Below are 27,765 nucleotides of genomic sequence, written 5' to 3'. Positions count from 1 at the left end.
TCTGTATTAGAAACAGTACCTGATTCACTTGAGACATTAGTAAAACAACTGATTGTCAATTTGAAAAATTTGCCAGGGAAACAGGCTCTCTATCAGTACTTATAAACTTATAAACTTCAAAACAAAATCATATGTGATACTGTCAAATATTTTGAATAGTAAGAAACAGAACTAGTGAAGTTATCTTTATTGTCGATGAGTAAAAGATGAATGAAAATCTTTCTATACACACAGACATAGTGTGATAAGGAATAGTGTTGCAATGATTTTAAGATCAGCATTTTTAAATGGAGAAAAAAAAAAGGGCAGAATAACCACAAATATACTTTAACCATGAAGGAAAATGTTCCATCCAGTTGTTGGGGTATCTGAATTTCAAAGAGTATTTTTGTAGTCACCACAGATTTAGATAATTTCCACGTAAATTAGGATCAGTGGACTGTGTCTCAAGTACTTAGTGGAAGAAAGGTTGCATCTGCATGATTTAGCTGAAACAGAATAGCTAAGGAGTGAAACAGAGGACACAGCATGAGATATTACTCAGTCTACTTTGGTGTAATTGTTTCCGTCTTTTTTTTTTTTTAATTTCAAAACAGTTTGCTGTGATTAACAATTATTTTCTGCATTTAGAATTGGCAAAGCACACAGCAAAAAATTATGGGGCTGTAACCTGCATCATACAAATAAGATAACTTCATATTGAATTCCCAACCTGTGGGATCTCTATGTACAGCAAAGGCTTAGGTGCATTTATACATTATGCGATTATGGATCACATACTGTACACATATACAGATAGTGGCATGTGCTCGACCATAACAGAAGGCAAAACTCAAGAGTCCAGGTTGTTCACACAAAATCCATTAGATGGCATGCCTATTAGAGTAATACAGCCCAAAAGACATGAGATGGAAAAAGAGAACCTGTGTTCTATCTTTAAGTCACTACTAGTATTTTTTGCAGTTACACAATGGCCATGTTATCGTGGAACCACTACAAGTGTTCATTACCTGTGAAAAAGCATATAATGCAGTACAGGCTGTATGTGAAAGGTGTGCAAAGACGGTGTTTTCACCTACTGTGTGGATCACTGTGAAGATTTTTTTCTCATTATCTTTGAGAGACAGACAAAGGCAAATTAAGTATTGTTGAAACATACTCTGTACAATTGCACTAAATTTAAGAGTGGCATTCAACATACAGTCTTAAAGGCTGTGCCTAAGTTTGTAAGGCTAAAGCCTAAGTCAGCACAGAACTGTAAACACACTGTTTTAGAGTACTTTTCTTCAGTCAGCTATTCTTTCACTAAGAAAGGCAGTTCTAATCCTGGAAATTTTGCTGAACTAGGGGAAAAAAAACAGACAAATGGAGAAGTTTCCTAATTTCACTCATCTTGGGACAGGGGAAAAAAGCAGTAGAAGACATGCAGTGTTACTGTGCAACACAAAAGCTAGTCAATACAAACACATTTTTGATTTATTGTGATGGTACCACAATCTCTCTTATCAGACCTGACTTTTCTGACAAGGCTTTTGTTCCCAGCAGATAGCATACTTCAGGTATGTCTCTAATAAGTTTTAAAATACAACTCAGCAGGTAGAAATAAAAATTATGACTTTACTTAATTGTGAGCTAGGCAAGGAAATGTCTGCTGTCACATCTAAATTTTAATCTGATACTTCTGTCACTATGGATACAAAAACTCCAACCTGAAACTCCCTCTCATATCAGAGATAATTATCCAGTACTTCTAGTGTTTTAAGGGAGGAGTTGTCTAGGTTTATAAATCATTCTAAATAACAAAGCACCATCACTAGTTCTATCGACATTTCCCTTATGAGTGACAGACAATTTGCATCATGATGCTTAATGAAGTACTTTAAAACTTTAACCTGAATGTTGGTTTTCCTTTAGTTTGCAGCAAGAGAATTCACTGTAACCTAAGCATAAATTATAATCTCCAAGGATTCTGCTGGAATTCAAACTGATTACAAGTAGATCACACATAAACATTCACAATAGCAATGGGTATATTGTTCTATTTATAGCCAAGAACTCCCAAGTGACACTGGTGTTAAAGCCAGCCACAGTACGGTATAATAAAAGTACCATTGAAACCCTTACTATAAAGATACAATTTAGAAGTACCCCCTAAGATTCCCCCCACCCCCCACCCCCCATCAGTTTTAAATTAAGGCCTCAGCAATGTAGCCCATGAGATAAGGCCAGTCTTTTATATTCACAAGTTCTCTTTTGATAGCTGACTCCAAAACATCTGGGTTGTCATTTTCCCTCTGTTGACTTTGTGTCACTGGTGTAGGTCAGGAGATTGGCTGCCAGAGTCATTCAGCTGAGGTAACTCCATGGGTGTTACCTTCCTAGGCAGGTCTACTTCTTAGTTAGAATTTTGTAGCTTTTGTTTTTCCTTTTTTTTTCCAAATAAAAATGAAACAAAACAAAAAAACAATCCCCAAAATAAGAAGGGGTTCTTTTCAGATTGAAGCAATCTGTTGCTGCTGTTCAGTCATCAATCTTCACAGGAAGAGAATCTGAGGTCCCAGGAGCAAGGGACTGGGAGGAAATCCATATAGAGGCTTCCTCACCTCTTGTTACTTTCTCCCATTGGTTGAGATTGTCCCTGGAGATGCAAAAAAGTCAAAGGTAAAGCACTGTTCATAAGTTTACTGAGATTTATTTCTTCCTAACAATACTGTCTGTTGTACTACACATTGATATTTATTATGCTGTATATTAGTCCTTGTATGTCATCAAGCTTTTATCATCTTTACATTTTTCAGCCTTCAACTTCAGTTATCTCATTTTATAATTCTGTCTGATTCATATCCATGTTGACTGTATACAAGACTATGGCACACCTTTCAGAGGTCAAGCCCTGATGCTAGAGGCTACCACCTTCTTCCACTGCGAATTTATAGCCTTCATGGCTGTGGGAAAACCCAGCTGTGAGCCAGGAGAGACGTCTGCAGAAACTCTGTGGCAGAAGGCAGTATCTGATGGAATCTACGAAAGAGAGCTGGTGCCTCTAGGGTGAACACCTACTCCATTTTCTGCAGGCATATGGAAACCTGCTCTGCCAATGCTCCAGGCCAACTGGAAATCATGAAGCCAGCACTAATACGGCACTGAACCTCAGCTAATACAATAGGACATTAAGGATCAGAAAAAGTGAACCATCACTATTTCTACGTCTCTTTCCTGAAACTGGGAAAGTGATGAAAATTGCAGCCAAAATATTTTTAAATTAAATCAATTTCAGCAAGAATTGAGAGACATAAAAGCACAAAAAACCAGTTTTAAATTATTTGGTCTGAAAAAAGGAAAAAAATAAATCACTTCATCCTCAAAACAATTACACTACCATATATTTGCCTCTTTGGTAGGCCTATTGAGTATGTGGGCTACAAAACATAGGAAAGACCTATTCTGAACACTGTAACACAGGTGGCTAGTAGTTTTGATCTACACAGAGAAAGCATTTAAAAATGTAGAATAATTACCAGACAAGAAAACCGAGACTGTTAGCTGCTACCCTATCTCAGGAATATCAATGTGATACTTTTTTTTTATTTATTTTTATTTTTTTAAGGTGTTGATAGTATGATTAATTTGCCCTTGAGCTTCCGGTGAAGCCCTGGCTCCCACTGTCTGGAATAAATGCCCAGAGGCTCTCAAAAGAAAAATCTTCTTGATGCTCACATGCTGCCTTGGTTGCTTTTGCTGTTATTATTGGTGATGCGTTTCAAAGAACTCAAGGATGCAGCAGCTTAAATACTGTGTTCCAAGAATGAGCATTGCTAGTGAATGGGTGATATCAAAATTTGTTCAGTCAGCAACTGAGGAAATACCAAACAAGAGTGAGGCTTTATTCCTCTCCTCACACTGAATAACAATTACCTATCAAAAATAAAGGGAAAAAAATATACTGCAAAATCAGCTATTTGAAATACTCTAGACTATTCTAAACCTGGCAATAACGTTTTTTTTCTAATTGTGGAGCTGAAGTTATATCTGTGTTCTGATTTCCTACTTTCCATTTCCAAGTCTGAATTCAAGCTTCCTCTTCGTTCTCTTCAAGGATAAACAGAGGGTAATTTCAAGGCCAAGATAAAACTGCTCTTCAGAAGACTTTATGCCAGGGGGTTTTTTTGGATTTTCAGCAAGCTCTTTATTCTTAAGGAGATCTTAAACCTCATCCACACATCTATGCTCCAGTTCTGCATCAGCACAAACTAAATTAAAGAATACACAATAGCAAGACAGGGAGCTGTGTCTGTAAAGAGCTCTGCCCAGTGTGGAGACTATGTCAGCATAGCTTTCAGAAGTATCAGTATTACAATTTGAATAACAAATAACAAACATAATTTCTGCAACAGAAAAAGTTCATATTATCTCTGCCATGAGTCTGATTGCCTGTGCTTCAGACATCACACCTTCTACAGAGAAACCTGCTCTTGAAAAGGTGTTCATGCTTTATCTTCAGAATTATGGAGAATCTTTCATCTAGAACACATGCTTACATGGGTGTTTAATATTCACAATTCAACTTTAAGCCCCCTTGTCTGAGTACTACAAGATGGACAATCAAGTAATACAGGCCACTTTTGTAAATAAGCTTCGTTTGGATATCCATGTGTCCAAAAATCAAAAGATCTGTGTCTTCCCAGAACCCTGCTTCTCAAAAAGATGCTGTGCAGTCTTAAGCACTCAATCTAGCCTCTCTAAGCCTCAGTTTCCATTAAGTGGAATAACAACACTAACTTCATACCATAAGTACTGACTATGCAAATAGTTCTACAGTAAATACAAACCCATTTCTAAGACCTCCCATTTGACTGTGCTAGTAAGAGAACTTTCCTGATATCCAGTGCTATGGTTACTTTATTACATTATTAAGGTTACAGACTCTGCAAGACATTTTCATGTTAAGAGAATACAGATCATGATTTGGGGAGTAAAGGTACACCCGAATGTTCTTTTTTGAATATTTAGATGGTAAGTATTCTTAACCTGCTAAATTAATGAGTTTTGCTTAAACAGAAAGCATGCTATGGAGACAGTGACAGATTTTGATCAAGTCTTTACTGTGAGGGTGGTGAGGCACTGGAATAAGTTGCTCAGAGAATGCCCCATCCTTGGAAGTGTTCAAGACAAGTTCAGATGGGGCTCTGAGTCCTGGTCTAGTGAAAGGTGTCCACATCTGTGGCAAGGGGATTAAACTAGATGATATTTAAGGTTCCTCCCAACTCAAACCATTCCATGATTCTATGGTTCTCTTGGACAAATTAAATATATTATGTCAGTTTATTTAGTCTTTCTCTACTAAGAACTCAAAACATTATTTTAGCTCTTTCATAAAGAAAGCTTCTCTGAATTGCTACTCTTCTTAAAGCACAGATGCTAACCAAAATTCCAGCTGTTATTGCTATTAACAAAACAACTACAGAGGCAGAGCCTCCAGTCCTCCTGAATACTCCTTTCATATCCACATAAGGGTTGCACAGCCATGCCCAGCAGAGGCACCTTAGAGGCAAACAACTATAAAGATGGCTCCTGGATACTCACTGTTTTTCATAAGTCCTCTGTATCATTGATACAGACCTACGTATTCTTCTCATGGCTATATGAAAGAGTGTTTGGGTGTGAATGAAATGTTTTTGCTAACTACTATATTAAATTTCAAGACGTTTGTTACTTAGCACAAATAAAAAGTTCTATGTAAGCTTGAATTTAAGGACCATGACAGAAAAAAAATATATAAGAGGAAAGAAAAGCAGTTCTCTTTTCCCACTGGATGTGACTTAAGACTGTTGGCTTTATGAACCAACTGGGTTTTTTTAGAAAATACTGATTAACCTGAAACTGGAACATTTTCATGAAATACATACTGGTTTCAACAGAAGTTTTGTCAGGAAAGATTGCTGAGGTCCAGGATATAATTATCGGACAGACCTCCCTACAACGCAATCCACCATCATTCCAGGGTAGAAGCAGAAAATAGGTTAAAGGACTCCTGCCTCTCTGCAAGAAGAACCCAAGCTACGTACCAATTGATTCATAGGAGAAAGCTACATTTGACTCTCCCTCATCCCAGTGTTGCTACTCTTATGCTGCCAATTACTGAATATTTTGTGGATATTTCTTTTTCTGCTTTTTAATAAAAATGATCTGACATGAAATAAAACCACATGCTAAAGCCACATCTTTTCAATGAAACAGAATTCTAGCCAATTTTTGTTGTGAGAACCATGTTGAAGTAAAAAGGACACAGAAGGAAATTGCACTTAACCAGCCTAGACAGCGATGCATAAACACTGAACTGTTCCTCTCTAATTACTTTTGGCACCCAATTCACTTTAATCAGCTGTATCTGTAGATCTGCGTTGGATAGTCCCAGACATCAGTTATCACCTCTGGGTTTCTGCATAGATTAATGTGAGATGTGTATCCCTGTTTATCTGCATGTAAATTCTAAAATTAAAAGTCTTCATTTCCAGACAAACTTGCAAAGCATTCTTGTTTTTTCTTTGACCAAGCTACACGCTACGCACATTTACTCACCTGCATGCTCTGAGTAGTGGCCCAGTTGGAGGAAAGATCTGTGCAAGTGTGGTGTAACATGGGATGGCTACAGCATTGTAGAAGCCAATCTACAAAAAACAAGAATGAAAAAAGAATGTTGCCAAACTACAACACTGGAAGCTAACAGCCAGCTAGCTCCGAGCTGTTGACTATTTACTTAATTACTGCTTATATTAGTTATTCACACTTCTGCATCTCCTCTTAAGATCTGAACACTTTAAAATAAGCAGCAACAGTGAAATCTCTGCTAATAACAAGTTGCTTACATGCCTTTCTTTTATGACTGGTATTTCTGCTTCAAGTAGGGTTTTCTACAGAACCTTTTATTATTCAATTGATTCATTTTATTCGCTCAGAATCTGTCTAGCTGTTTGATGTCACTAGTGGTGGTAAGTAGGTGGAGATGGCAGAGATACTTCTGCAAATATTATTCATGTGATGATTTTATTTTTTTAAAAAGGAAGGTTGTGCAGCATTGCCAAAATACAGTCTGGATTGTTCTGATGTCCTCCAGGGTATGCATTGCATAGCTCAATTTACTTAACATGATGGAGGCTTTGCACATTTGGAAAGTCTCTGAAAGGTGTGCACTGTGATCAATAATTGGTTTGCACTTTCTTATGCATGCACTTCAGTGATATATTTTTAACATAATCTTATTTAAAGAGCACCAAATGAGCACCTTTTTAATGATATGTGATTCATACAGGCTTAGGGGCCTATAACAGCTACAATGCCACAGCTGAATTGTCCTGACATGAAGGGATTTCTAGAAAATGCTACTTATATATTATCAAGGATGACAGATTACCTTCAGACTCATTATAGCATCAGTCACTTATCTCAGGCTCTTATGATAGTTGTTACAGTAGTGCACTATGATCCCTTTCTTAGGGCAAAATTTTTAACTGTCTGTTACTGAAATATTACATATTGTACCATGACCAAAGCATTTGATAATATCTCTTTTTAATAGTCCAAACATTGGCCCTTACTCAGAAATCAGAGGGCAACTTATCTCCATGAATACGAAGATTCCTCCCATACTGCTTGCTGCGTAACCAAGTCGCCTCTGTACTTACTACTATATAAAAATAAGACACGTTTTCTGATCTGTGAACCCAACGGTCTGAGCTGACGTATTTATTATGTAAACAACAGAAAGAAGGTGAGAAGGCAAGGCTATATGCAGATAGGATGTCTGCTCATCCACACTATTTCACATAATGTGTCATTTTCTTCCTACTTGTTTTTGGTTTTACTTTTTTTTTTGTTTGCTTTGTTTTGAGAGGGACTTTGTTTTCTCGTTTCTATTTTCTTCACAGGTTCCAAAAGGAGGGGCAGAACATAAGGTGAATGGATCCTTGCTAACCTGGGAACAAATCTTCAGTGCAAGCTTCACAATAGGAAGACACCAAACTCAGAGGCCTTAAATCAGTTGTGCTGCAAAGGGTGTAAAGCACAACTGATCCAGGCACCCAAGTGAGAGGAATAGCTAAGTAAAGGTTACTTTTATCAAACATGAGTATTTGAGACAGAAGTAGTTATTTTCAGAGATTACATGTTTATACAAATCCTCATTTACTAAACATCATTGTCATTTAAATAACATGTTAATGCTTTAGTTAAAATAGTAAAAATACTCATTAATTATTTTTGCTAGAGCCCAGTGAAATGGAGGATAATAGTTTACTAAATTCTTCAGTCTCTTCATAAATACTGGAAGGGCTGCTTTTACAGATTCATACACATCCTAAATCTCACATTTTTCTATAATGTTGTAAGGTACAGAAACTACAAACATACTAGTGAAGTTGGCTTTTAATGTCCTCTTTAGTTCAATATTTTACTGTTATACTACTATGAAGCATGAAACAGAGCACAAAGTAAAAGAGAATCTGACGAAGACAGTACCTGAACAATACTTATTAGAATTTAAAGAGACAAAAAGCTTGTTTCTTAGATCTTTCACTTCATTAACAATTCTCTTACAAATGCCAAGATATCTGTACATACTGTAATACCATGTACTTTTCAAGATGTTCAAAGATAACTAAAATAGTGTGTGGAAAAATAAACTAAATGCAGAAAAATGTTTTTTCTCATTTTAAGCTTGTACTGAACACCCAAATTTAGTATGTTAACTGACAATTCCTTACTATAATAAGGTGTTTTCAACAAGTTTTTAAGCTAAAATATGATACAGCATATGGAGTAAAGTGCCAAAATACAAAAATTTCAGTTGTTTTGTTTAGCAATCTACCATGATTTTGTGATACGTTGTAATATATAATTTTAAATATTATTATTAATTTCAGAGTTCATAAAATGCTTTGTGAGTGCTAACAACTGACACAACATCAGAGGCCACTGAAATAAAAATACCTTTTATACATATATAGATATATGTATGGACAATGAACAATTTACAGTTATTTTTCTCTACTCAGATAATCAAAGGACAAGCTACCTTTTTTGTTTATCAAAAAAATTATTTCAAAGACTTTTTTACCCTTTAAATTGTGCTTACAAAATTCCAATTTTCCCTAGAGAAAGCATAAAACTCAGTCAGTTCTGCACACTTGTGCACATGAAAATCAGAACCCAAAGATTTGGAAAACTAGACAACTGAGGCTCTTAGAAATACACCCTTTATTGCTTATCCCCAAGAAACTTCACATTCATTATTTTATGAATGTCAAAAAGCAGTGGTTGTAGTTATCCAAATAACTAATGAAGAAGTATTTGTCTAAAATTGCAAATATTTTGAAATCTAAACCTGAATATTTTAACCAGGAACAAGGGATAAATTTCATTTTATACTCAGGATAAAACAGCAAAACCTTTTAGCTAAGAGATGAAGCAACCATTTACTAAGATAAAAAGTGTTACTGACACTCCTCAAAATTGTAGGTGATTGTGGTTTGAGCTAGAGTTACAAGTACAAAGAAGAGAGAAAGTGACAACAGCAAAGAGCACGTTGTCATTCAAGTAAAAATTTGAAAACAAGTTTTTCACTGCTACTTAAAAAATTAATGGTTTTGCATGCAGAACATAGAATTCAGCAGTCTGCATACTCTAATTTCAAATGCAATTTTCACTAATATATGAAATGTTTTTTCCATATATATAGTGTTTATTAACACTATACCATAACTATGGTATGTATGTATATATATATATATGTGTGTGTGTATATTTATATATACACATACTGTAACATGTACCATTTTACTGAGAGAGTTCATACCTGACCCTGAGGGACTTCATCTTTCTTGTCTCTGTCCATCATAGGAATAGGTTGGATACCTGTTTTCTTCATTTCATCGCCCTGGAGAAAAGCAAATCAAGACTAGTGAGACCCAAATTATTTTCCATCTTCTATTCTTTGTCAGTCTAAAAATCCAGAATTTAAAATAATGTGTGGTACAGTTCTGAGGCAATTTCAAAAAAATGCCTAAGGAGAGTAAGGAGTGACTCATTTTATACATTCACCTAAATGACAATGTAAATCACAGATGCTGAAAATTAAGTCTTTAAGTCAATATACACATATTTGCCTTGTTTCCAAGTATGTCTCCATAACAAAAAAGCAACTGGAAGAATAAAACCAAATAAATTCTATTGTGTTCCATTCATACTTACTCTCATCTTTCAAAACACTGACTGTTTAAAGCACCATAATACAATGACCAATAGAATACAGCCCACCAATGCAAGGAAAAGCTGAGTAAAACCAGACGAATTCATATTATGCCCTTTTTGTCAACAATTCAGTCTTTTTCACCATGCTACTTTGAAGAAGTTGCCTGTCAAACAACTGTCTTTTCTTTAAGTACCTACATTCAGGGGAAGAATACTGGGAAAGATGCAGTGTATCCAAAGGCCACATATATGTAATGTACAAGAGAAAACTCTCTCCCTATACTTCGGCCATTACCAGCAGAGCAGCTAGAACACGTTTCTGAGCCCTATATTGGGCCTTGAAAACAATTGCTCCTTAAAAATCCATAAGTAGCTGGCTACTTTCCGTAACAAATTGAAGTTTTCCAAGTCTTATGCCTCAATTGCCTTGTCAAAACACCACAGATGTTTAATCTTGAGGGGGAAAGGCAACTACAGCAATGGCTGGTTTTATCTACTGCCCACATCTGAGATTCCAAAGTGATCTTCAAATTACTAATCTTATGTATTGGCAAGGTTTTGGTAGTGGGGAAGGCTAGAGAAGTGACTTTGGTGACTTCTGTGAGAAGATGCCAGAAGCTTCCCCCATGTCCAACAGAACCAACACCAGCACAATGAGGGCTGCTATGGAGAAAGTTAACTCCAACCCAGCCAGACCCAATACACTTTAGTTAGGGAGAATGCTTATGCAGGATAGCTGCTCATACAATATTTCCTTATCTGTGTCCTTTAATGTGAGATTCAGCCTACAGAGGTTTAGCTATCCGAAAGCTTGGGACATTCTCTAAGTCTGTGTTCTATCTTTCTGCTACAGCTACTGAAGATATCTCCAGAACACATTTTATTACATTTTATAAGATTCTCAGAGCCACATTTTAAGTGCCAATGTGCCTTTCCAAGGGAAGATTTTGCTACCTTTACTCAAAGAGAAGTTTGCATTATAATAAATTGACTCTGGTCTGAGCAGAGCATCTTTCTGTTTGAGTGTTTTGCAAATACCTTGAGTCTAGAGTAAATGGGGACTTCTGGAAGTTAATTCTCTCTTGCATATTTGGCCTCAACATCACTTATTAACTACAATCCTGTTCAATTGACCAACAAGAGTTCTAATCGGGAAGCTATTTTTTAATTGATGTCTATATTATTCTCTGCATTATTTCTTTCACCAGGTAGTTAAGAGAGTCTCAAATCATGGAATGTAGTCTCTGTTAGACATTTTGCTGTTGAAAGAAACAAAGGGAAAGGCCTCATTCCTCAGCTGAGGGGGAAAAAAAAAGACACCTGTAACAATTCCAAGCACAGAACAATTATTGTTTAGGAACTGTAAGCAAATATTGCTTTCGTATGTCCCCAGTAAATAATATTTAATTTTTTCCATTTGGTTGAAGTATTGCAATTGACTGATCCAAGACTGTTCTATGGCTACCATAGTCTCAATGATAAGAACCTTAACACTAAACCATTTAGCATCATATGATTTTAAGCAATTTGATTAACATAATATTAAGTGCCTGAGAAACACTTGAATTCAGAACTTTGAGAAAGCTTTCCAGCCTCTGACTGATTATAGAAAAACTGAACAAATCTCAGATTCATCTTCACCTTTTCATATGCACTAGAAACACAAGTTTTTAATGCTCAGTATGAGAACATATATATGATACACTGTTATAAAAAATACTGTTTTTATCCTCATGGTTATGATCATGATCAGAAAGTTAAACTTGAAATTTTAACCCAAAAAGTTTGTATCACACTTGCGGTATAGCTGTAATAAATGGCTTATAAGTCTTTTAAAAAATACTGCAGAAAGGGTTTAACAACTGCCTCATATCTCATACCACAAAAAAAAAAAAATCACAGCAGACATATTTATACAAGTTAGTAATCCTATATAATCCTATATAATTGATAAGCAACATATTATTTTGCTTGAATTGTAGCACTCTGAGAAAGTTTCATGTTATCAAGGCAGAACTTAGCTGAAGACACCAGCTATACTGGGGTTCAATAAGAAAGAGATCAGTGTGACATACCACAAAATTGCTGCAACCTCTTCAGGAGTTATTGTTTTAGTTAATGATTACACAAAGAAGAAATATTATAAAACCACTCTGATTACATCATTCAACACATTAAGATTATGAACTCAAGTAGTGATTACAAGCAGTAGTTTATCCTTCTCTTAGAACTGTAATATTCTATTCTACTTGTAACTTATGTAATGCAACCATTCAATATAGTTAAATACACTTTTCTAGAGGTAACTACGTAACAATTTATGCAGTGAAACACAATCTAATCTTTCTATACCTGTGGCTGGATCTGTCAGCCACCCTGTCTGGATCACAGTATATTAATTTCTGCTGTGTTTCAATTAATCTCCTCTTAAAAGAGGATTCAGTAAAACATCAATTACAGAATTCAATTTCTGTCAATAAATTCTAATTTACATTTGTTCCATGAAATAGCAATATATCAAGATCTACCTTGATAAACTCATCCTTGGATTACCAAAAAAGTTAATGTCTGGATAGGCCCAATTACACCCATAATTCCATTTTTACTATTATCAGCTAGAAAAAGTTTGATTCTTCCTTCTTGACTGAATTCACAAGATTTGCATTGAAAAGTCTTTTTACTTATAAGCAAAAAATTGAGTAAGTAATCACTGATGGTCATCAACATTATATCTCCATTATACCACTCACAAGGACACTCACTTTCCAGTGCAGGGATTTCAGAAAGTGAGTTGTAAACTTGAGCTTATATATTTTTCAAATATTTTGTTATAGTCTGAGCTGTTTATAATTAAGAGAATGAGAACATGTGGATACTAAAGACATGCACAAGCTGTGCACATCTGGTATTTCATAATGAATGTGCAATGGGCAGAATAAGAATCTCCACACTATATGCATGCTACATCAATTCCATGGGTCTGATTTCTATTTTATGCCTGTGTAAAACAGAAATAAGCCCACTGAACATTGCAGACTTTCACAGGGCACATAAGAGAACAGCACTTCATCCTACATACATGCAATAGTAGTTCTGAAAATACAACGTATTTTCTAAAGTTGCATAACTCAGCTCTGTGTAACAACTTCAGAATTTATTCCTTATTTCTAAAATAGTCAGTTCCACTTTAAAAATTAAACAATGAGAACATTTACTTCTCAGTATAAAACATGTGGGAGATTGAATCTTTATTTGTGAACATGATTATATTAGTACAGCTCAATGCCTTATTTCAATTCTCAGTACATCTTAAGTACATCTTCAGTATATTAAAAACTCAGCTCTATCTGAGACCCAGTTGTTGAGCTGGCTCACAAAGAAGATTCAAATGGTCAGATGAGGAAAATTTTCAGGTTTGCTATATTTGCTTTAGCATTTCCTGGACTTATACTACAGCTTTGTTTCAAGTATATTTCAAGGCAGCTGACCTGGAAGCTGGTTTCATATTTTGCATTTCTAGAATACAAATATATCCTTCATAAAAGTACAGTTAGTGACCCAAAAGACCTTCCAGACTTTCTTCTGTGTTCTGTTGCTTGGTCACGTTATGTCAGGACATACTTTCTACTTTCCTTTAACAGAAAGAAAACACTGCCTGAAAATTAGATATCTAACTCAGCTCTTTAAATAACTTCAGAGTAAACAACAAACACATGCCTGCACCAGTAAACTCTCTTCAAAACAAGCACACCAAATTATTGATCGAAAAATACTTCTGGTTAGGTTTTTTCCTTTCTGAATACTTCAATTTATAAAAAGAGTAGAGAAGAGAAACACACATACCTCAGCCCAAAACTCCGCATATATATCGTTGGCCGTCAGTCTGGTAACTGGCCACAACTTTGTTACAGAACACAAATCACAAGCCGTCATCATCAGGCCAATCACTCTATCTCTAAAATAAAATAACAATAAATTGTAAGAATTAATGATCACTCTGCAAGGCTTTTATTTACCCTTCCTCAGGTCAATCATCAGTAATGTATATATACTACAAATTTTCTCCCACTTAGCTTGTTTCTTCCTCACTTTTTTGTGATTGATTAGTAAGGCAACGCACAAATTGTAAACTATATTCCCTGTTGTATTCCCTACATTGTTTGCAACCAGACTTCATTGACCATTCCCTACACAATCACATACACAGACCAGTCCATAGAATGCCTGCCCGTTAAAACATTCACATGCCCCTCTCTAATTTTCTGAAAATACAGTATAAGTCTATAAAAAGAAAGATGGCATATCCAGTTGCTGCATTTCTTTCTGTTCTTTAGAGAGGAAAACATTCTCCATATAAGAGAAAAAATTAGTTCTAAGTCTATTTCAAGGTACTCTGTCATTGCTTTTTTGAAATTAATTTGAACCCTGACAGGACAAGAATCCTACACGTAACTCTGTCCTACACGTAACACTGTCAAATCTGTACACAGAGTAACTGAACATCAGTAGAATTATAATTATTATTAGAATAAGACACACACCCACACACAAATCTCATACAATCAGTTTTCTAGCACTTGTCTACTGTCCAAACCTATGATTTGTGAATCTAAGTTTTATAAAGCAAACTGGCAAATTAATTAATGCATTCACATGTTTTCCACTCTATGGAGAAATTAGGATGACCCTTAAGGACACCTGCATTTTTGTTAACAATGCCTACTCCACGTAAAAAAGCATAGAGCTAATTAATTTGCACGCAAGTGTGATGGCAGTCATTAAAACTGTACTAACAAACAAATATACTGGGGAAATACGTGAATACACAATATAATCAATAGATAAATGGCAAAGCGCAGTTCCCCTGAGTTAAGATAGAGGATTCATCAGCCACATAAGAGTCAAATTTAGTTTTTCATTGCACATACAGTACCAACTACAAGTCTTAGATTTGAAAGCCACATTACAAACTGATGCCTATCTTGTGGCTTTGAACTGAAAATGCCCCGAGGCAGGTAAGATTTTAAAAAATATAAACAGAATATTCAATCACACACTAAATAGTTCTTATTAAAATTTTGTAAATCCTAAATTCAAGATTTCTGATACATTTCATTCTAAGAATTTCAGGAGCTGCTATGTCTTTGTCTTTTTAAGATGTTGAGGTTTATTAAAATCTGATAAGTTTCAGTTCCATACTAGAAAATAAGTTTTTTAAAAAACTATTTTTCCTACAGTGGTGTAGTGATTTATTCAAAACTACTGGCAAAAGCCTGTAAAACTCCTCAAAGAAGACCTAAGAACAGAAGTTCCTTTTGAAAAGAAAACCGAATGATGACTCAATATTTTCTCATATTGCCTCTCTAATTTTTCCATTCATTAGATTAAGGACAGGATCCACTTTTGAGTAAAGAATCTCTGAAGGGCTGCATAGGTGCTTTAATGAAGCCTGTTATGAGACACATCTCTCATCCAGACTGCAGTTTTGCTTTTCTGGACAGTCATGTATATTGATATGAATATTTTATATTTTTTAAATCTTAGAGCTATCTTAAATCCCAAAGGTTGAGATCTGACCACAGTTTTTCTCTAAAAAACATGTTGACTGAATAATAAAAATATTGACATAAAAATAAAACAAAGTAATTACTGCAGTAGGCTTTTTTCCCCAACACCTAACCGCCTGTGCACTAAACTATCCTCTGCAGATGACCTGTCACTGAACTGTGCAGATGACACCCAAAGTCAGGGTAAATGCAAATATAAAGCAATGGAAATCCTTGGTACATATTTGGAATTTTACACACTGCTGGTCTTAGAAATCACATATATAAGAAAATTACTGTTCAGAGACAATTGAAAAAAAAAAGGTTTCTCCCTCTAGATTAATGCCATAGGGATCTACTACTGGCTTGCAGCTTCACCTGTGTGCTTGGTTCTTAAGGTTTAATGCTCCTGTCTGATGCAGCTCTTCAAGTTGTTTTCTATTTCCAAAATACAGGGCAAGGTCTGTGGCGATGATGGCTTTCCGGATGATCTCAAGTACTTGCTCATATTCGCTGGAGCTCAGATTGGAGAAGACATTGTGCCCTTCCAGCTATGAAAAAGTAAAAAACCAATAAAAAGCACAAGCTCTAATTCTGAGATGATTTCAGTCTTTACCAGACAGGTTACAACGGTTTTACAGCCCAATGACAAGCTTAGATGCAAATTCAAATGCTGACAGCCTGAAATTCCCATTTTTATCTTTCCTTTTTAAATATGGTCTAGAATAAAACCTGTGACTAAACCATTCATTTGTTTTTGGGACTGCTCCTTCTGAAGCCTAAAGGTATTACTAGAGAAAAATGCTAGCTTTTTCTTCTGTGATTTATAAGTATTACAGACTCAGTCTAGACTGTTAGCTTGGAAACTTGTGGAAAAATCCTGGTCCTAAGTACTGCATGGTCAAGTTGGTAAACTGAGTGCCTGATTCACTTTAGCACAATTTTGATACTGCATAACATATAGTATGGATAAAGAAAAGAAGTTGAAAGTACTAAATAATTTTCTTTTCCTAATGTTTTAAATGAAATGTGCCCAGAATTGATGCACTTACTGACATAATTTTCTGTATAGAAATAAAGTTAATTATTTTAATGTATAGGACCATCTAGGGGAAAAGGCTGCTTTGTTCAACCTTGAGTTAAATGACTCATAAACTAAAGACAATGATTTCCACTATGGAAGTTCTGGCAACACACCACTGTTGTCCCTTTTCAATTTCCACTATGTATTATTAAACATTTAACTTGACAATATCCATGCACTGTGATAGCTCAAGAAGCTATGCAGCAAATGTGGGTAGAGTCCTTCCCAAATCTTTGTTCGTGAAGCCTAGCCATGATGATATCACATTTTGAAAAGTCAACACTATTCGTTGTCTCTAAGATTTGGAAAACAACTTGTCAAAAGTCTTCCTACTGTTGAGAGGAAGCAGAGAAAGAATGAGCCAGCCATGTCAAGGTGTGCACATTCGGAAACAGAAAATATTATTAAAATATATCAAATGCAGCTATGTTTTGACATTTAATTGGCATTTGGGCTGAAGCTCATAAAAAGCTTCCCTGATTTTCATCAAGCATTTACATAATTTGCTCAAAATAAATCCCCTGCAGTACAATTAGGCTTGGTTTCTTTCACCATCCGGAACGTAAACATCACTTTCCAATATTTTTACTTAGACAAGTAGATTTATTTGGAATAATGAATAGAAAATACAATCTATCTGTGTCTCAATGCTCCTCTGCCAGATTCCTAAGTCACAGAACATGGTGTTTTAAAAAAAAAAAAAAAAGGTTCAGAACATTTTAACCTATCATCGACATTTTGGGAGTACGAAATTACTACTATCAGTTTTCATGATTTATGGTTTTGGGGACCCTTTCCTCCCCAACCTTGCTGTCTAATCCATGAGAACAGGATTTGTCCTAATTTGTCCTAATATTTAAATTATTCTAGGTTCTACTCTTATACTTTAGAAGCTGCACTCTCAGAAAGACCACTGTGACAGCTTCTATTCATACTACTAGAAAAGAACTGATTCTGTTAGGTACTGACAGAAGCTGCGAGTTATGAGCATGTCACTTAGGCTTTTGAGCAGTACATACAAAGTGCAACTCCCAAGATTTTGTTCTTTCCCTGTTGAGCTAAAGCTAGTGAATAGAATCTTCTCTATTCCTAGGTATGGTGTACACTAGAACTGCAAGTGGATGAGCAAAGCAGCTCTACAATTTCAAGCAGTTAAAAGTACTGCAGGTTAGTAACGTAAAATTAAAACTCATTCAGATAAACCCTAAAGAGTTTGGTGGGTCCAGGAATTCAGTAAGGCTTTTTGATTCAAATGAAAAACAGAAAGTCCAAAACACTGCTCTAATTTGTCTTTGCTTCTAATTACCACCCATGGGGTGCTTTGGTAGCTGGTGTCTCGAATCCACTCTACAGCCTTGATCACTTATCCCCCTTTCTTGACTCACACTAACAGCAAGGCTAGGAAGTAGCAGGGAACCAAAGGGTTCCCTGCCTTCTTGGAAAATGGGACTTTCATCGATTACTACACTTCTGCCAGAAAAATGCAAAATGGTTTGGACAGGGAAGTGTTAATGACTGAGGAACATGCTCACTGTGCACAAACTCACATGAGGAATGAACACTAAACATCTAAAGCCATACCAGCACTGAAGGATTCAATTATACCCTCCTACATGAAGGAACATTCAGAGATAAAGCTTCTATTCTGTGATTAAATGTGTATGATACCTAAAACCATGATCACAAGATGTGCTTCTGAATACAATAGAGAATATGTAATTTTCCTAAAAATTGATTAGGTATTTAAGAAAATGAATATCTTTTCCCTGAAAGACCACAAAGAAAGAAAAGTTAACAATGAATTAGTGGCACAGTAGCATGGTAAGGCTGTGCATTGAGTGTGTGCACGGTTAACTAAAACCACTGAGCACAAGTATATTATGGACTGGCTGTTGGTTTCATGAGTGAGAGTTCTCACTCTTCTAACTGAAAAAAAAAATTCCACTAATGAAAAAATATCTGTGCGTCAGTAGCACACCTGGATTTCCCAAAATGTATCTGCATGCATTCTTCTGGTTTTGTCTTCATTAAACAGACACATGACCTCATATTAGGAACTCTCTTTCACAGAATATTACCTTATTCATTTTTTTATTTCAAATTGCTGAGTAACAAAGAAGCACAGGATAACATAATGAAATAAGTTCACGATTTTCATGCGTGCAAAATTAACATTTCCTCTTTCATGCCACACATTTAATATTCACAGAATTTATTACAGCATATTTTCAAGTTTCTCATGAAAAAAAAAACCTCAGTCTTTGAGGTTTTTTTCAGAATTTCAGGATGGTTGAAGACTTTGTCACAGTCCAATATGATGGAAATATCTAAGTAAGTGAGAAACTGATTTTTCATTTTCAAAGTTCCTATTCCACGTGGTCACAGGAAAAAGCCTCATTGACCCAGAAGCTAAAACCTCCAAAGGAAGGCCATAAACAAAGGTCTTCAAATACACAATACTTTTTATAACCTCAAGATTTTGAGAAAGCTATGTTTTGCATGATTTTTGAATGCTTGGATTGCTAATTGTAAAACCTGGCTTGCTGTAATAAATCTTCCATTCTTCTAAATGAGTACTACAGTCCAGACACTAAATTATGCATGCTTCAGAAAATCTACTGGGTAATGATGTGATTCCTATTTTTGCCACTGGACTCTCCTGCACAGAAGATACAATTTCAATAATCCTACCTGCAGGATGGACACAGTCTGCGAGAAGTGGTGCTGTTCCATTGTTGACGTGGAATAGAGAGCAGCTAAGGGGTGATCAAATTTCTGAAGATAGCTGTTGCTGTAACCTCTGTGATCCAGGTCATGACACAGGCATGCAACTAAAAGACCTTTGCGCTACAAAAAAAAATTGACATAAGCATGAAAAGCAGGATGTATTTTCTGCCCCTAGATGTCACTCTCTACCCAAAATACTGTAGAAGTTGCATTATGCACTGCCTTCAAAAAGCGCATGGAGAGATATCCTTAAAATTGTGAGAAACATGACAGTGAGGACATGCTGAATTAAAATTCTTGGTTCAATTGTAATTCAAACCTTTTATATATTATGCATTTAAAAAACATTCTTGCACAATTACTACTGGATGGACTCCTCTTCAGAAGAAATCTGCATTTTAAACAGAGTCTGGTCATCCACTGAACCCTCATCACTTTTATTAAAACAGTAACAAGCACAATTATTGAGTTAGAAGAAATATATAAGGTGTATGATCTCCCAGTGAAGGCAGCTGCACCGAAGTTCGATCCCAGACCTGCTTCTGCAAAACTCCTCAAAGATGCTAACCAAGTCTCCTACTTGAAATTTTTTCTAGGAAGTCACTAATGTGTGCCACAATTGCTGGACAATGACAATTGCAAACAAAGACAGTAACTGACTTTTCTTTATTTAATTAACTCTTAATATCCTGAAGAAATGGAAACCCTGAAATCTCTCTTTCAACACACAAAATACATGAAGTCTTGCAAAAGGTTTTCACACAGCAGGTGTGTTTTAAAAACAAATTCATTAATGTTTGTAAATTTGTCACTGTCAGAACGGAGTATCATGAAAATATCTTTATAGACCTAAGAGCTGTCTTACAGTTTGTTCTGATGAATGTTCAGTAAACAAGGATAAGGCTATAAAATCAGGCAGAAAAAGAATACTGATTAACCACCCATTGTGCGAGCAACATCCAACCTCTACACTGCACTAACAGATATGAGTCTGAGGAAAAATAGCAAACAATGATGTAACTAAAGATATTATTATAAATATACAATGTGTCGAAATAAGTTTGCAGCAACTGTAACTGTATTTCTGATTTTGAGAAATTCACTTTTATTTTGAATGACGTCTTTTCAATATTGCAACTTGTGAAGTGCATTACTAAAAAGTACACAAAAAACCCAGATGGTGCAGCAGCCCATGTCCACACAGATCCTCAGGAGAAGTGGAACTCTTAGGAACACAACATCTCTATCACTTGAAGACATGCAGTAACAAGCTTGTCCCAGTCTCCATGTCTCAGGAAGTCATTTTTGTCAGTCCTTCGGGATTAGACAATGCCATATCACAGTGCTCTTGACTTTGTACCCATCATCCCTGCTTGGATCCCAATTCTTTGACCACTGCAAACTGCTGAATCTATTTGTCTGTAGATCAGTGTCTCCCTTACAGTATTTCATACTTCTCTTTCCAACTCGAAGTGTACTGGTTTTCATGTCATCATCCCTCACCAAGGATCAACCCATCCTAGTTCCCCAAACTTTCTTTCAGCAGTGTCCTGTATTCTTGTTGGATTCAGCTGCAGTATCAAAAAAGGAGACTGCTCGAAAGAGCTGGAATATAGGCTGGTATAAGACACTCAGATGAAGGCTGGCTGGACTTTCAGGGAACAAAAACTGTTTCCATCTCTCTTAGCAGATGTCTCTTTTGCTCTCCTTTCTTTCTTACTCTGCATCTCCAAAGAGATGGACTTACTACTTGGTTAGTACTAAGTGTTATCGGAGCTTTAAATATTTCCTGAGGCTCCCCTTCACAGATTTTGTTGTTAAAAGAATACTGATTTTTTTTTCAAACTTGTATAGCTTTGCCAACACCATTTTCATATTTGTGACAATTTTTAAGTCTCTGATTTACAGCAGGATAAGGTAGACCTTTTCAAGTGAAAGATCACTAAATTTCATTTTATTCTTACATACTGAATCAAACCTTGATTTCTACTAGCACGTTTCCTTAAAAGAGCCAAACAATTTTGGCTGAAATTTTTCCAAATGAATCAGCTTAAGGAAGTTAACAGAGTTGGGAAAATTACAGTCCAAATGACTAGTATTTGTCAGAGTTATACACAGCTGAAAACAGGTTCTCCCAGTCAGAAGTTTCATGTAACATTACTAAGAGACAGCACTCCCAGTTGTACTTACCATAAATCAGAAGAAAAACAAGTGACGGGTCTTTATACTGTGTATTAACATTCTAAGCCTTCCATCTTATTATTATATCTTTTCCAGTTAGTGATTTAATTTAAAGTTTGACTCTTCTCCTTTACTCACATACAACAACCATCTCTGCAACCCTTGTCCTTCTATTCAGAATCCCCCAGACTCCACAGGATCCAATATCCAGGGTGTTTCCTTCCCTCAGAACAGATCCAACACTTAGTTTAATTATTAAAGACTGTGGTTGCAAGTGGGCAGGGAGAACCTCAAAACTTGCATATGGACTTACAGCAAATCTGCCACAGCTTTTTCAGGAGCAGACATGAAAAATATGTCTAGAATTAGGAATCTGATTAATTCTCCTTCCTCAACCTCTCTACTCATATCCATTCTTCTATGGCGACCTTAACATACGCTCTGCCCAAGCCAACAACAAAACTCTAGCTTAGAAAATGTACTTGTATGAAAGCTGATAGCTCTGATGAGGTGTAGTAACTGATACCATCCTGTCACCTACCTCTAGATCAGTGAAAAGCCCCTGGTTGTTCTGAAGTATGGCATACATGCAATGTGCAACGGTAACTGCATGCTTCCAGTTGTGGTAGGGCACACGGCGATAATTCTTCTTTACAGACATAGTAAATCGGCACAGCTTTTCAAGTTCAAAGCTAGGAAAAAATTAATTTGGTCAGAGACAAGAAATAAGAACAGGAAAAATAACCAACAGAGGAGAAAAGATGCTCTTTGATTTACTTTTCTTGCGAAAGTACTCTCACTGTGGATGACTCATTGAATGACATGAAGAGTCATTCGTAGGATCACAGAATCATAGAATCAACTGGGTTGGAAAAGACCTCCAAGATCATTAAGTTCAACCCTTGATCCAACACCCCTGTGGTTACTAGACCATGGCACTAAGTGCCACATCCAGTCTCATCTTAAAAACCTTGAGGGATGGTGAATCCACCACCTCCCTGGGCAGCCCATTCCAGTGTCTGATTACTCTCTGTAAAAAGTTTCTTCCTTATATCCAACCTAAACCTCCCCAGCACAGCTTAAGACCATGCCCTCTTGTCCTACTGCTGGTTGCCTGGGAGAAGAGACCAACCCCCACCTGGCTACAACTTCCTTTCAGGGAGTTGTAGAGAGTGATGAGGTCTTCCCTGAGCCTCCCTGAGTGTGGATACCTGGCAATGGTCTCAGTTTAATCTGTTCAGGAACATAAGTCATGCCACCCAGCTCAGTCAACACAATTGCATAACCTTCCCTGCTCCCAGAAACTTGAAGTGTGATTTCTTTCAATAGTGATCAAAGCAGAAAATTCAGGTTTTTTTAAGCAAAGGACACAGAAGAGACACATTTCATTGTTAATTCACTTCTCACCAAAAAACATTTTGCTAAGTAACTACTAGTCAATCATATAAATGCCCAAAACTATAGCAATTAGGGGATTATTTCTTACAAGATTTTCTGATATATTTTTGCTTTTAATATAGACAAGGAAAATTAATTTAGGAATAAGACTGTTTTAACTAAGGTAATAATAAAAAGTAATAAGGTTTTTGTTATGTTTGGCTTATGTGCTCATCAAAAACACCTTTGAGAGAGTTCACATGTAGTGCCAGAGTTCTGCATAGCCTTTACTAGACTTCATTTGCCAATGTTCCTTTGAAAGGAAAGCTAAATACTTTTTGTTTACAGATAGGAAATTCAGGCACAGATTAGGTATCAGGTAACATTTTCTAAAGTACCTCATCTGAGCAGCCTGGGGTGAAAAAGAAAAATTAAACTTGAGTCCAGAATTGAACTGCAGGTGCCAGAGTCCCAGATCATTGACTTTTCATCTCATAAAAAGATCAGTTTTCCCTTACTCTCATTTTTTCCCCTGTTACTGGGATTTGACTTCCTTTTATGTTCCATGTTTTGATAATTTCTTGGGTATATCAGGAAAGTGGTACTAATGTTGTAGTTTTGCAGTACGTGTGAGCTGAGAAAAAAAAGCTGAATATCTCCGAGCTATATTTAAAAATATAAACATATATACTGCGTGGAGCCAATTCTATAGAAATACATATTTCTATAGCTGTATGCTGAGCAAGGTCATTATTATTCTTATCCTTAGTCAGACATTAGTAAAACCAGAGGCATATTGTCTTTCAAAAAGCTTTAGGCTTTCTTTTTTTAATTCTAGAAAGTCAGAAGCTCTAGAACAATTCATAGAACTATTGTTTAAAGTAGTACATCGTAATTCAGAATATCACAATAGTAACTTCCATTTACATCCAATATCAATCCAATGGTTATTAAATAATATTACAGTTATAGCTAAAGGGAAAACCATTATCAATGATGTTTCAACATAGAACACTATTACTTCCTCTGATGCTGCATTTTGTATACTTGATTGAAGCAGTAAAATATTATTTCTTCAAAGGAGCAAAGAAAATGTAGTGGGTATTATAGACTTTTGTCTGAAATCCACTCTGGACAGGACAATTATACCTTTTATAGGTAAATATTTAAAGGCACAACCTTACTCCTCAATATACTAAAAAGCAAATTTTAGTCTTAAAATATTTGTATTTGTTTTGAAGGGTTGAGAAGTTTTGTTCTTTCAGAAATTAAATACAAGTTCTGTCCCAACAGCCTCTTTTTCAAATATTTTCCTCATTTTTGTTTCTTTAACTTTATATGTGAAAGCTGAGATTCATTTGAAAAACATCAAGTAGATATCAATTCTTTCTCATTGAAGTCACACTTTGAAAGGAAGAGACTGGGAGTCAGAGAGGGAAGAGAACAGAACCTAGCTGAAAATCTGAACCCCAGTCCACAGTCATTCAGTCAGCAATGGAAACAATCTAATTACACTGAGCAGTAGAGAACTCTTTAGAACAGTCACCTATTTTGCAGCATTGAGGAAGACAGAAAGACCCACCCAATTAGTAAGATAAAATGAAGCACCAGCAAATGTTTCCCAAATGTTGCTCCCTTTTGTAGGGAGATACTTCCCCTTTCAGTTGACCACCTACAGATTTTTTTCCATAATTCGGAGTAGCTCCTTTCTTTCAGCAATGGGACATACTTAGCCAAGAGACCATTGATCTTAGTAATGATAATGGACACTGAGAGAAAGGTCAATAAATGAAGCATTTAATTTGAAAGTATTTCACTTCCATAATTAATGCACAGCTATGCAAATAACTGATTTATTTAGCAAGATAAGATCTAACCTTGGTTTATTTTTACCATATACTCTATTAATTTCAGCAACTATATATATTTGAAAAATCTGTGTTCACAATCCTTCTCTCCTTTTTCACAAGAATGCCTTTAATGTCTTCACCACCTTCTGTCTGAAAAACAATCTCATCTCAGAACCAAACAATGCTTTTATACATTGGAAGGACAACTCCTTGGATGATATCATGAGTTCATTAACCTGACTGTTCACAGATTTTATTAACTGAAGACCAAGAAGCTAGGACAGGAAATTCAGCTTGCTTATTATATCCCTGTACAGAATAGACATAGTAAATAAATGTCAAAGAAAATAGACCTTGAATTAGAAAATAACTACATTAAAATTTATTAATAAATAAACCTCCACAGAAATAACACAGTTGAAGCAATAGATCATATACTTCATACCAGGCTGTCCCACAGGACTGGTGAACCATGTAGACAAAAATGGCAGGCCAGACATCCTCATATGGACTGATATCAAAATGGTATCTAAGAAGAAAGTTTCAGCTTAGTAAAGACAAACACCTTTACATTTTTACTAAAAGCAGGTGAAAATGACTAGGTAATGCATATGCAGCAACTTTCACTTGTTTCTGAATACACACAGAAAACTGAATTTACAGGCTGTATTTTCCAGTAACATTAAGTTATATATTTCTGCTAAGGTCAATGGAACTACGCTCATAGGATCATAGAATCATTTAATCATTTAGGTTGGAAAATACCCTTATGATAGCACCCAACTGTTAGCCTTTGGCTTTGTTTAGTTAACAGAAACATATATCTTTATTTAGGGATCCATTATTTAAGTAACAGACAAAAAAATCTCAGGGATGATGAGGGCTTTACAGGACCTCCTAAAGCATTTCAGTCTTTTCTCCCAGGAATTGTAAATATGGTGTCTCTAATAATATATTTACTGGCCTTCTTTTTCAATAATTTCTGTCACAAATTGTGTGAGACTTGCTTTAATTTTGATAGAGGGGGAAAATCAATTTTACTGGCTAGTAGAAATCTAAATGAAACTTAAAAAATTAAACATTTATAACACATTTTTTATGTTGCATCAGCTGAAGGCTTCTCCTCTCTCCTGATATCAATATTTAGGCCTAATATTAGGGACTTGGGACAGTAGAACTGTTTGTCCTTCTATTTATTAACCCTTTCCCTGTGCCTTCTGTGCTTCAAGTCCTCTATTTCCTCTCCCTGGAACTCAGCTAACCACTTGCTTGTAATGTGTCATAATGAACAGCACAGCAGGTGTGAGACAGCTGAAGGTAGCTGAATTGCTTGGAAAATGCTTAAATGAATTCAGATTGCTTGAACTAGAGGATGCTAATGTAATTTAGAATGAAACCTGTCATCTTTCCAAGTAAAATTCATTTTTTATGAGGAGGTGGGTTATATAATATCACCTAACAAAGCACAAGAAATTGTATTGCAAAGAATAAGCTTTTATTAGGGTGTAATCCTGCAAGCTGCTGATACACTGGCATTCAAGTAAATCACTTCAGCATGTAATGAACTTTAAGCATTCCCTGTTAAGCACAGGCTCGCATGCTTTGTTCGCTCACAGCTACAATGCTCAGTGCCGAACTCAAGTGAACAAGTCTGGAGATTAGATTTACAAAGGCAACTTAGATTTTGTGACTCAGTAGATGACATTAGGCACCTGGTCACTAGTGTAGAATTTACTGTCCTGGACCAGAAAGACTGACTAAAAAATGTGATGACTTGCATTGTTACACTGAGTGGGCACTGACTAATAAAATACAGATAGAGGTACATCTTCAGCACACAGCAGATACTGAAGAGCCAAAAATAACTGAATTATGTCAGAGAAAGCCTAAGAGGAAAGTCCTCCTCTAAATTTAGGCTTCAACTCTAAACTCTAGCACTTGGGATTCATAATCCTGAATTATCATTTTCCCCTCCTTCAAGAAGCATAAGCAGATGTACACACACATACATACTCGAAACTCACAAAAAAACCAAACATCTCTTACACCAATTCCCAACCCAAACCCCAAAACCACACAACCAAGAACATCCTAGGAACAAGCTAGGATGCACGTGTTTTATTCTAAAACATATCCAAGGGAATGACATCAGGCATTTGGTCCATGTTCAGTCTCAGCCTGCTCTCTGGCTGACCGTGACTTGGGATTATCAGAATGAAAGCTCAGTTCTAAAATCCTAGATAACAACTAATGATTAAAGAAACCACTGTACCTACCCATGCCTGTGGAAAATGCTGCCATTCTGAGTAGGTATTATTTTATATCTTTGAAAGATAAATTTTGTTCACAGGTCATTAAGCATAACTAAGAAAGCCAGAGATAAACACCCATGATATTGTGATAGTTCAATATTAAAAGTGCTTCCTACAAAACACTCCACTACAAATAGAAAAAAACCCCTGTCTTTTTACCAGGCTGATACAAGATACAATTGCTGCTATATAAGAAAAATACTTACAGTTCAATTTCTTTATAAATATGTGGAGGCAGTGTACAGTGCATGAGGTTTTGCCACTCTTCTGCTGTACAAACACTATGGTAGGACAGCTTCTCCATTGTTACGCGGTAAATACACTCTGAATGACGAATTCTGTGGTACATCTGAAAAAGGGAAGTCATTTATGAATGTGAAATTTTAATAAAGGAAAAAAATTCCTGTATTCAAGCACTGCTTATTAAGATACACATCTGCAAA

General features: G+C 35.9%; 1 protein-coding gene across 1 annotated transcript in view; it reads right to left on the bottom strand.

Moving 5' to 3' along the window:
• PDE10A (phosphodiesterase 10A) overlaps nt 1–27,765 on the bottom strand; it is a 174,384-nt gene that overhangs the window by 2,503 nt on the left and 144,116 nt on the right. Inside the window, 9 exon segments of the mRNA XM_017813754.1 lie at nt 1–2,638; nt 6,580–6,668; nt 9,851–9,931; nt 14,089–14,200; nt 16,170–16,342; nt 19,567–19,722; nt 22,325–22,475; nt 25,456–25,539; nt 27,529–27,671. The exon segment at nt 1–2,638 is cut by the window's left edge and continues 2,503 nt beyond it. Of these exon segments, the coding sequence (XP_017669243.1) occupies nt 2,521–2,638; nt 6,580–6,668; nt 9,851–9,931; nt 14,089–14,200; nt 16,170–16,342; nt 19,567–19,722; nt 22,325–22,475; nt 25,456–25,539; nt 27,529–27,671 (1,107 nt within the window). The 3' untranslated portion in view covers nt 1–2,520.

Source organism: Lepidothrix coronata, unplaced genomic scaffold, assembly GCF_001604755.1.
Source record: "Lepidothrix coronata isolate B3197 unplaced genomic scaffold, Lepidothrix_coronata-1.0 Scaffold42, whole genome shotgun sequence".
Taxonomy (NCBI): domain Eukaryota; kingdom Metazoa; phylum Chordata; class Aves; order Passeriformes; family Pipridae; genus Lepidothrix; species Lepidothrix coronata.
Note: the sequence above shows the minus strand (reverse complement) of the source record. Positions and strands in the feature narration are given on the sequence as shown.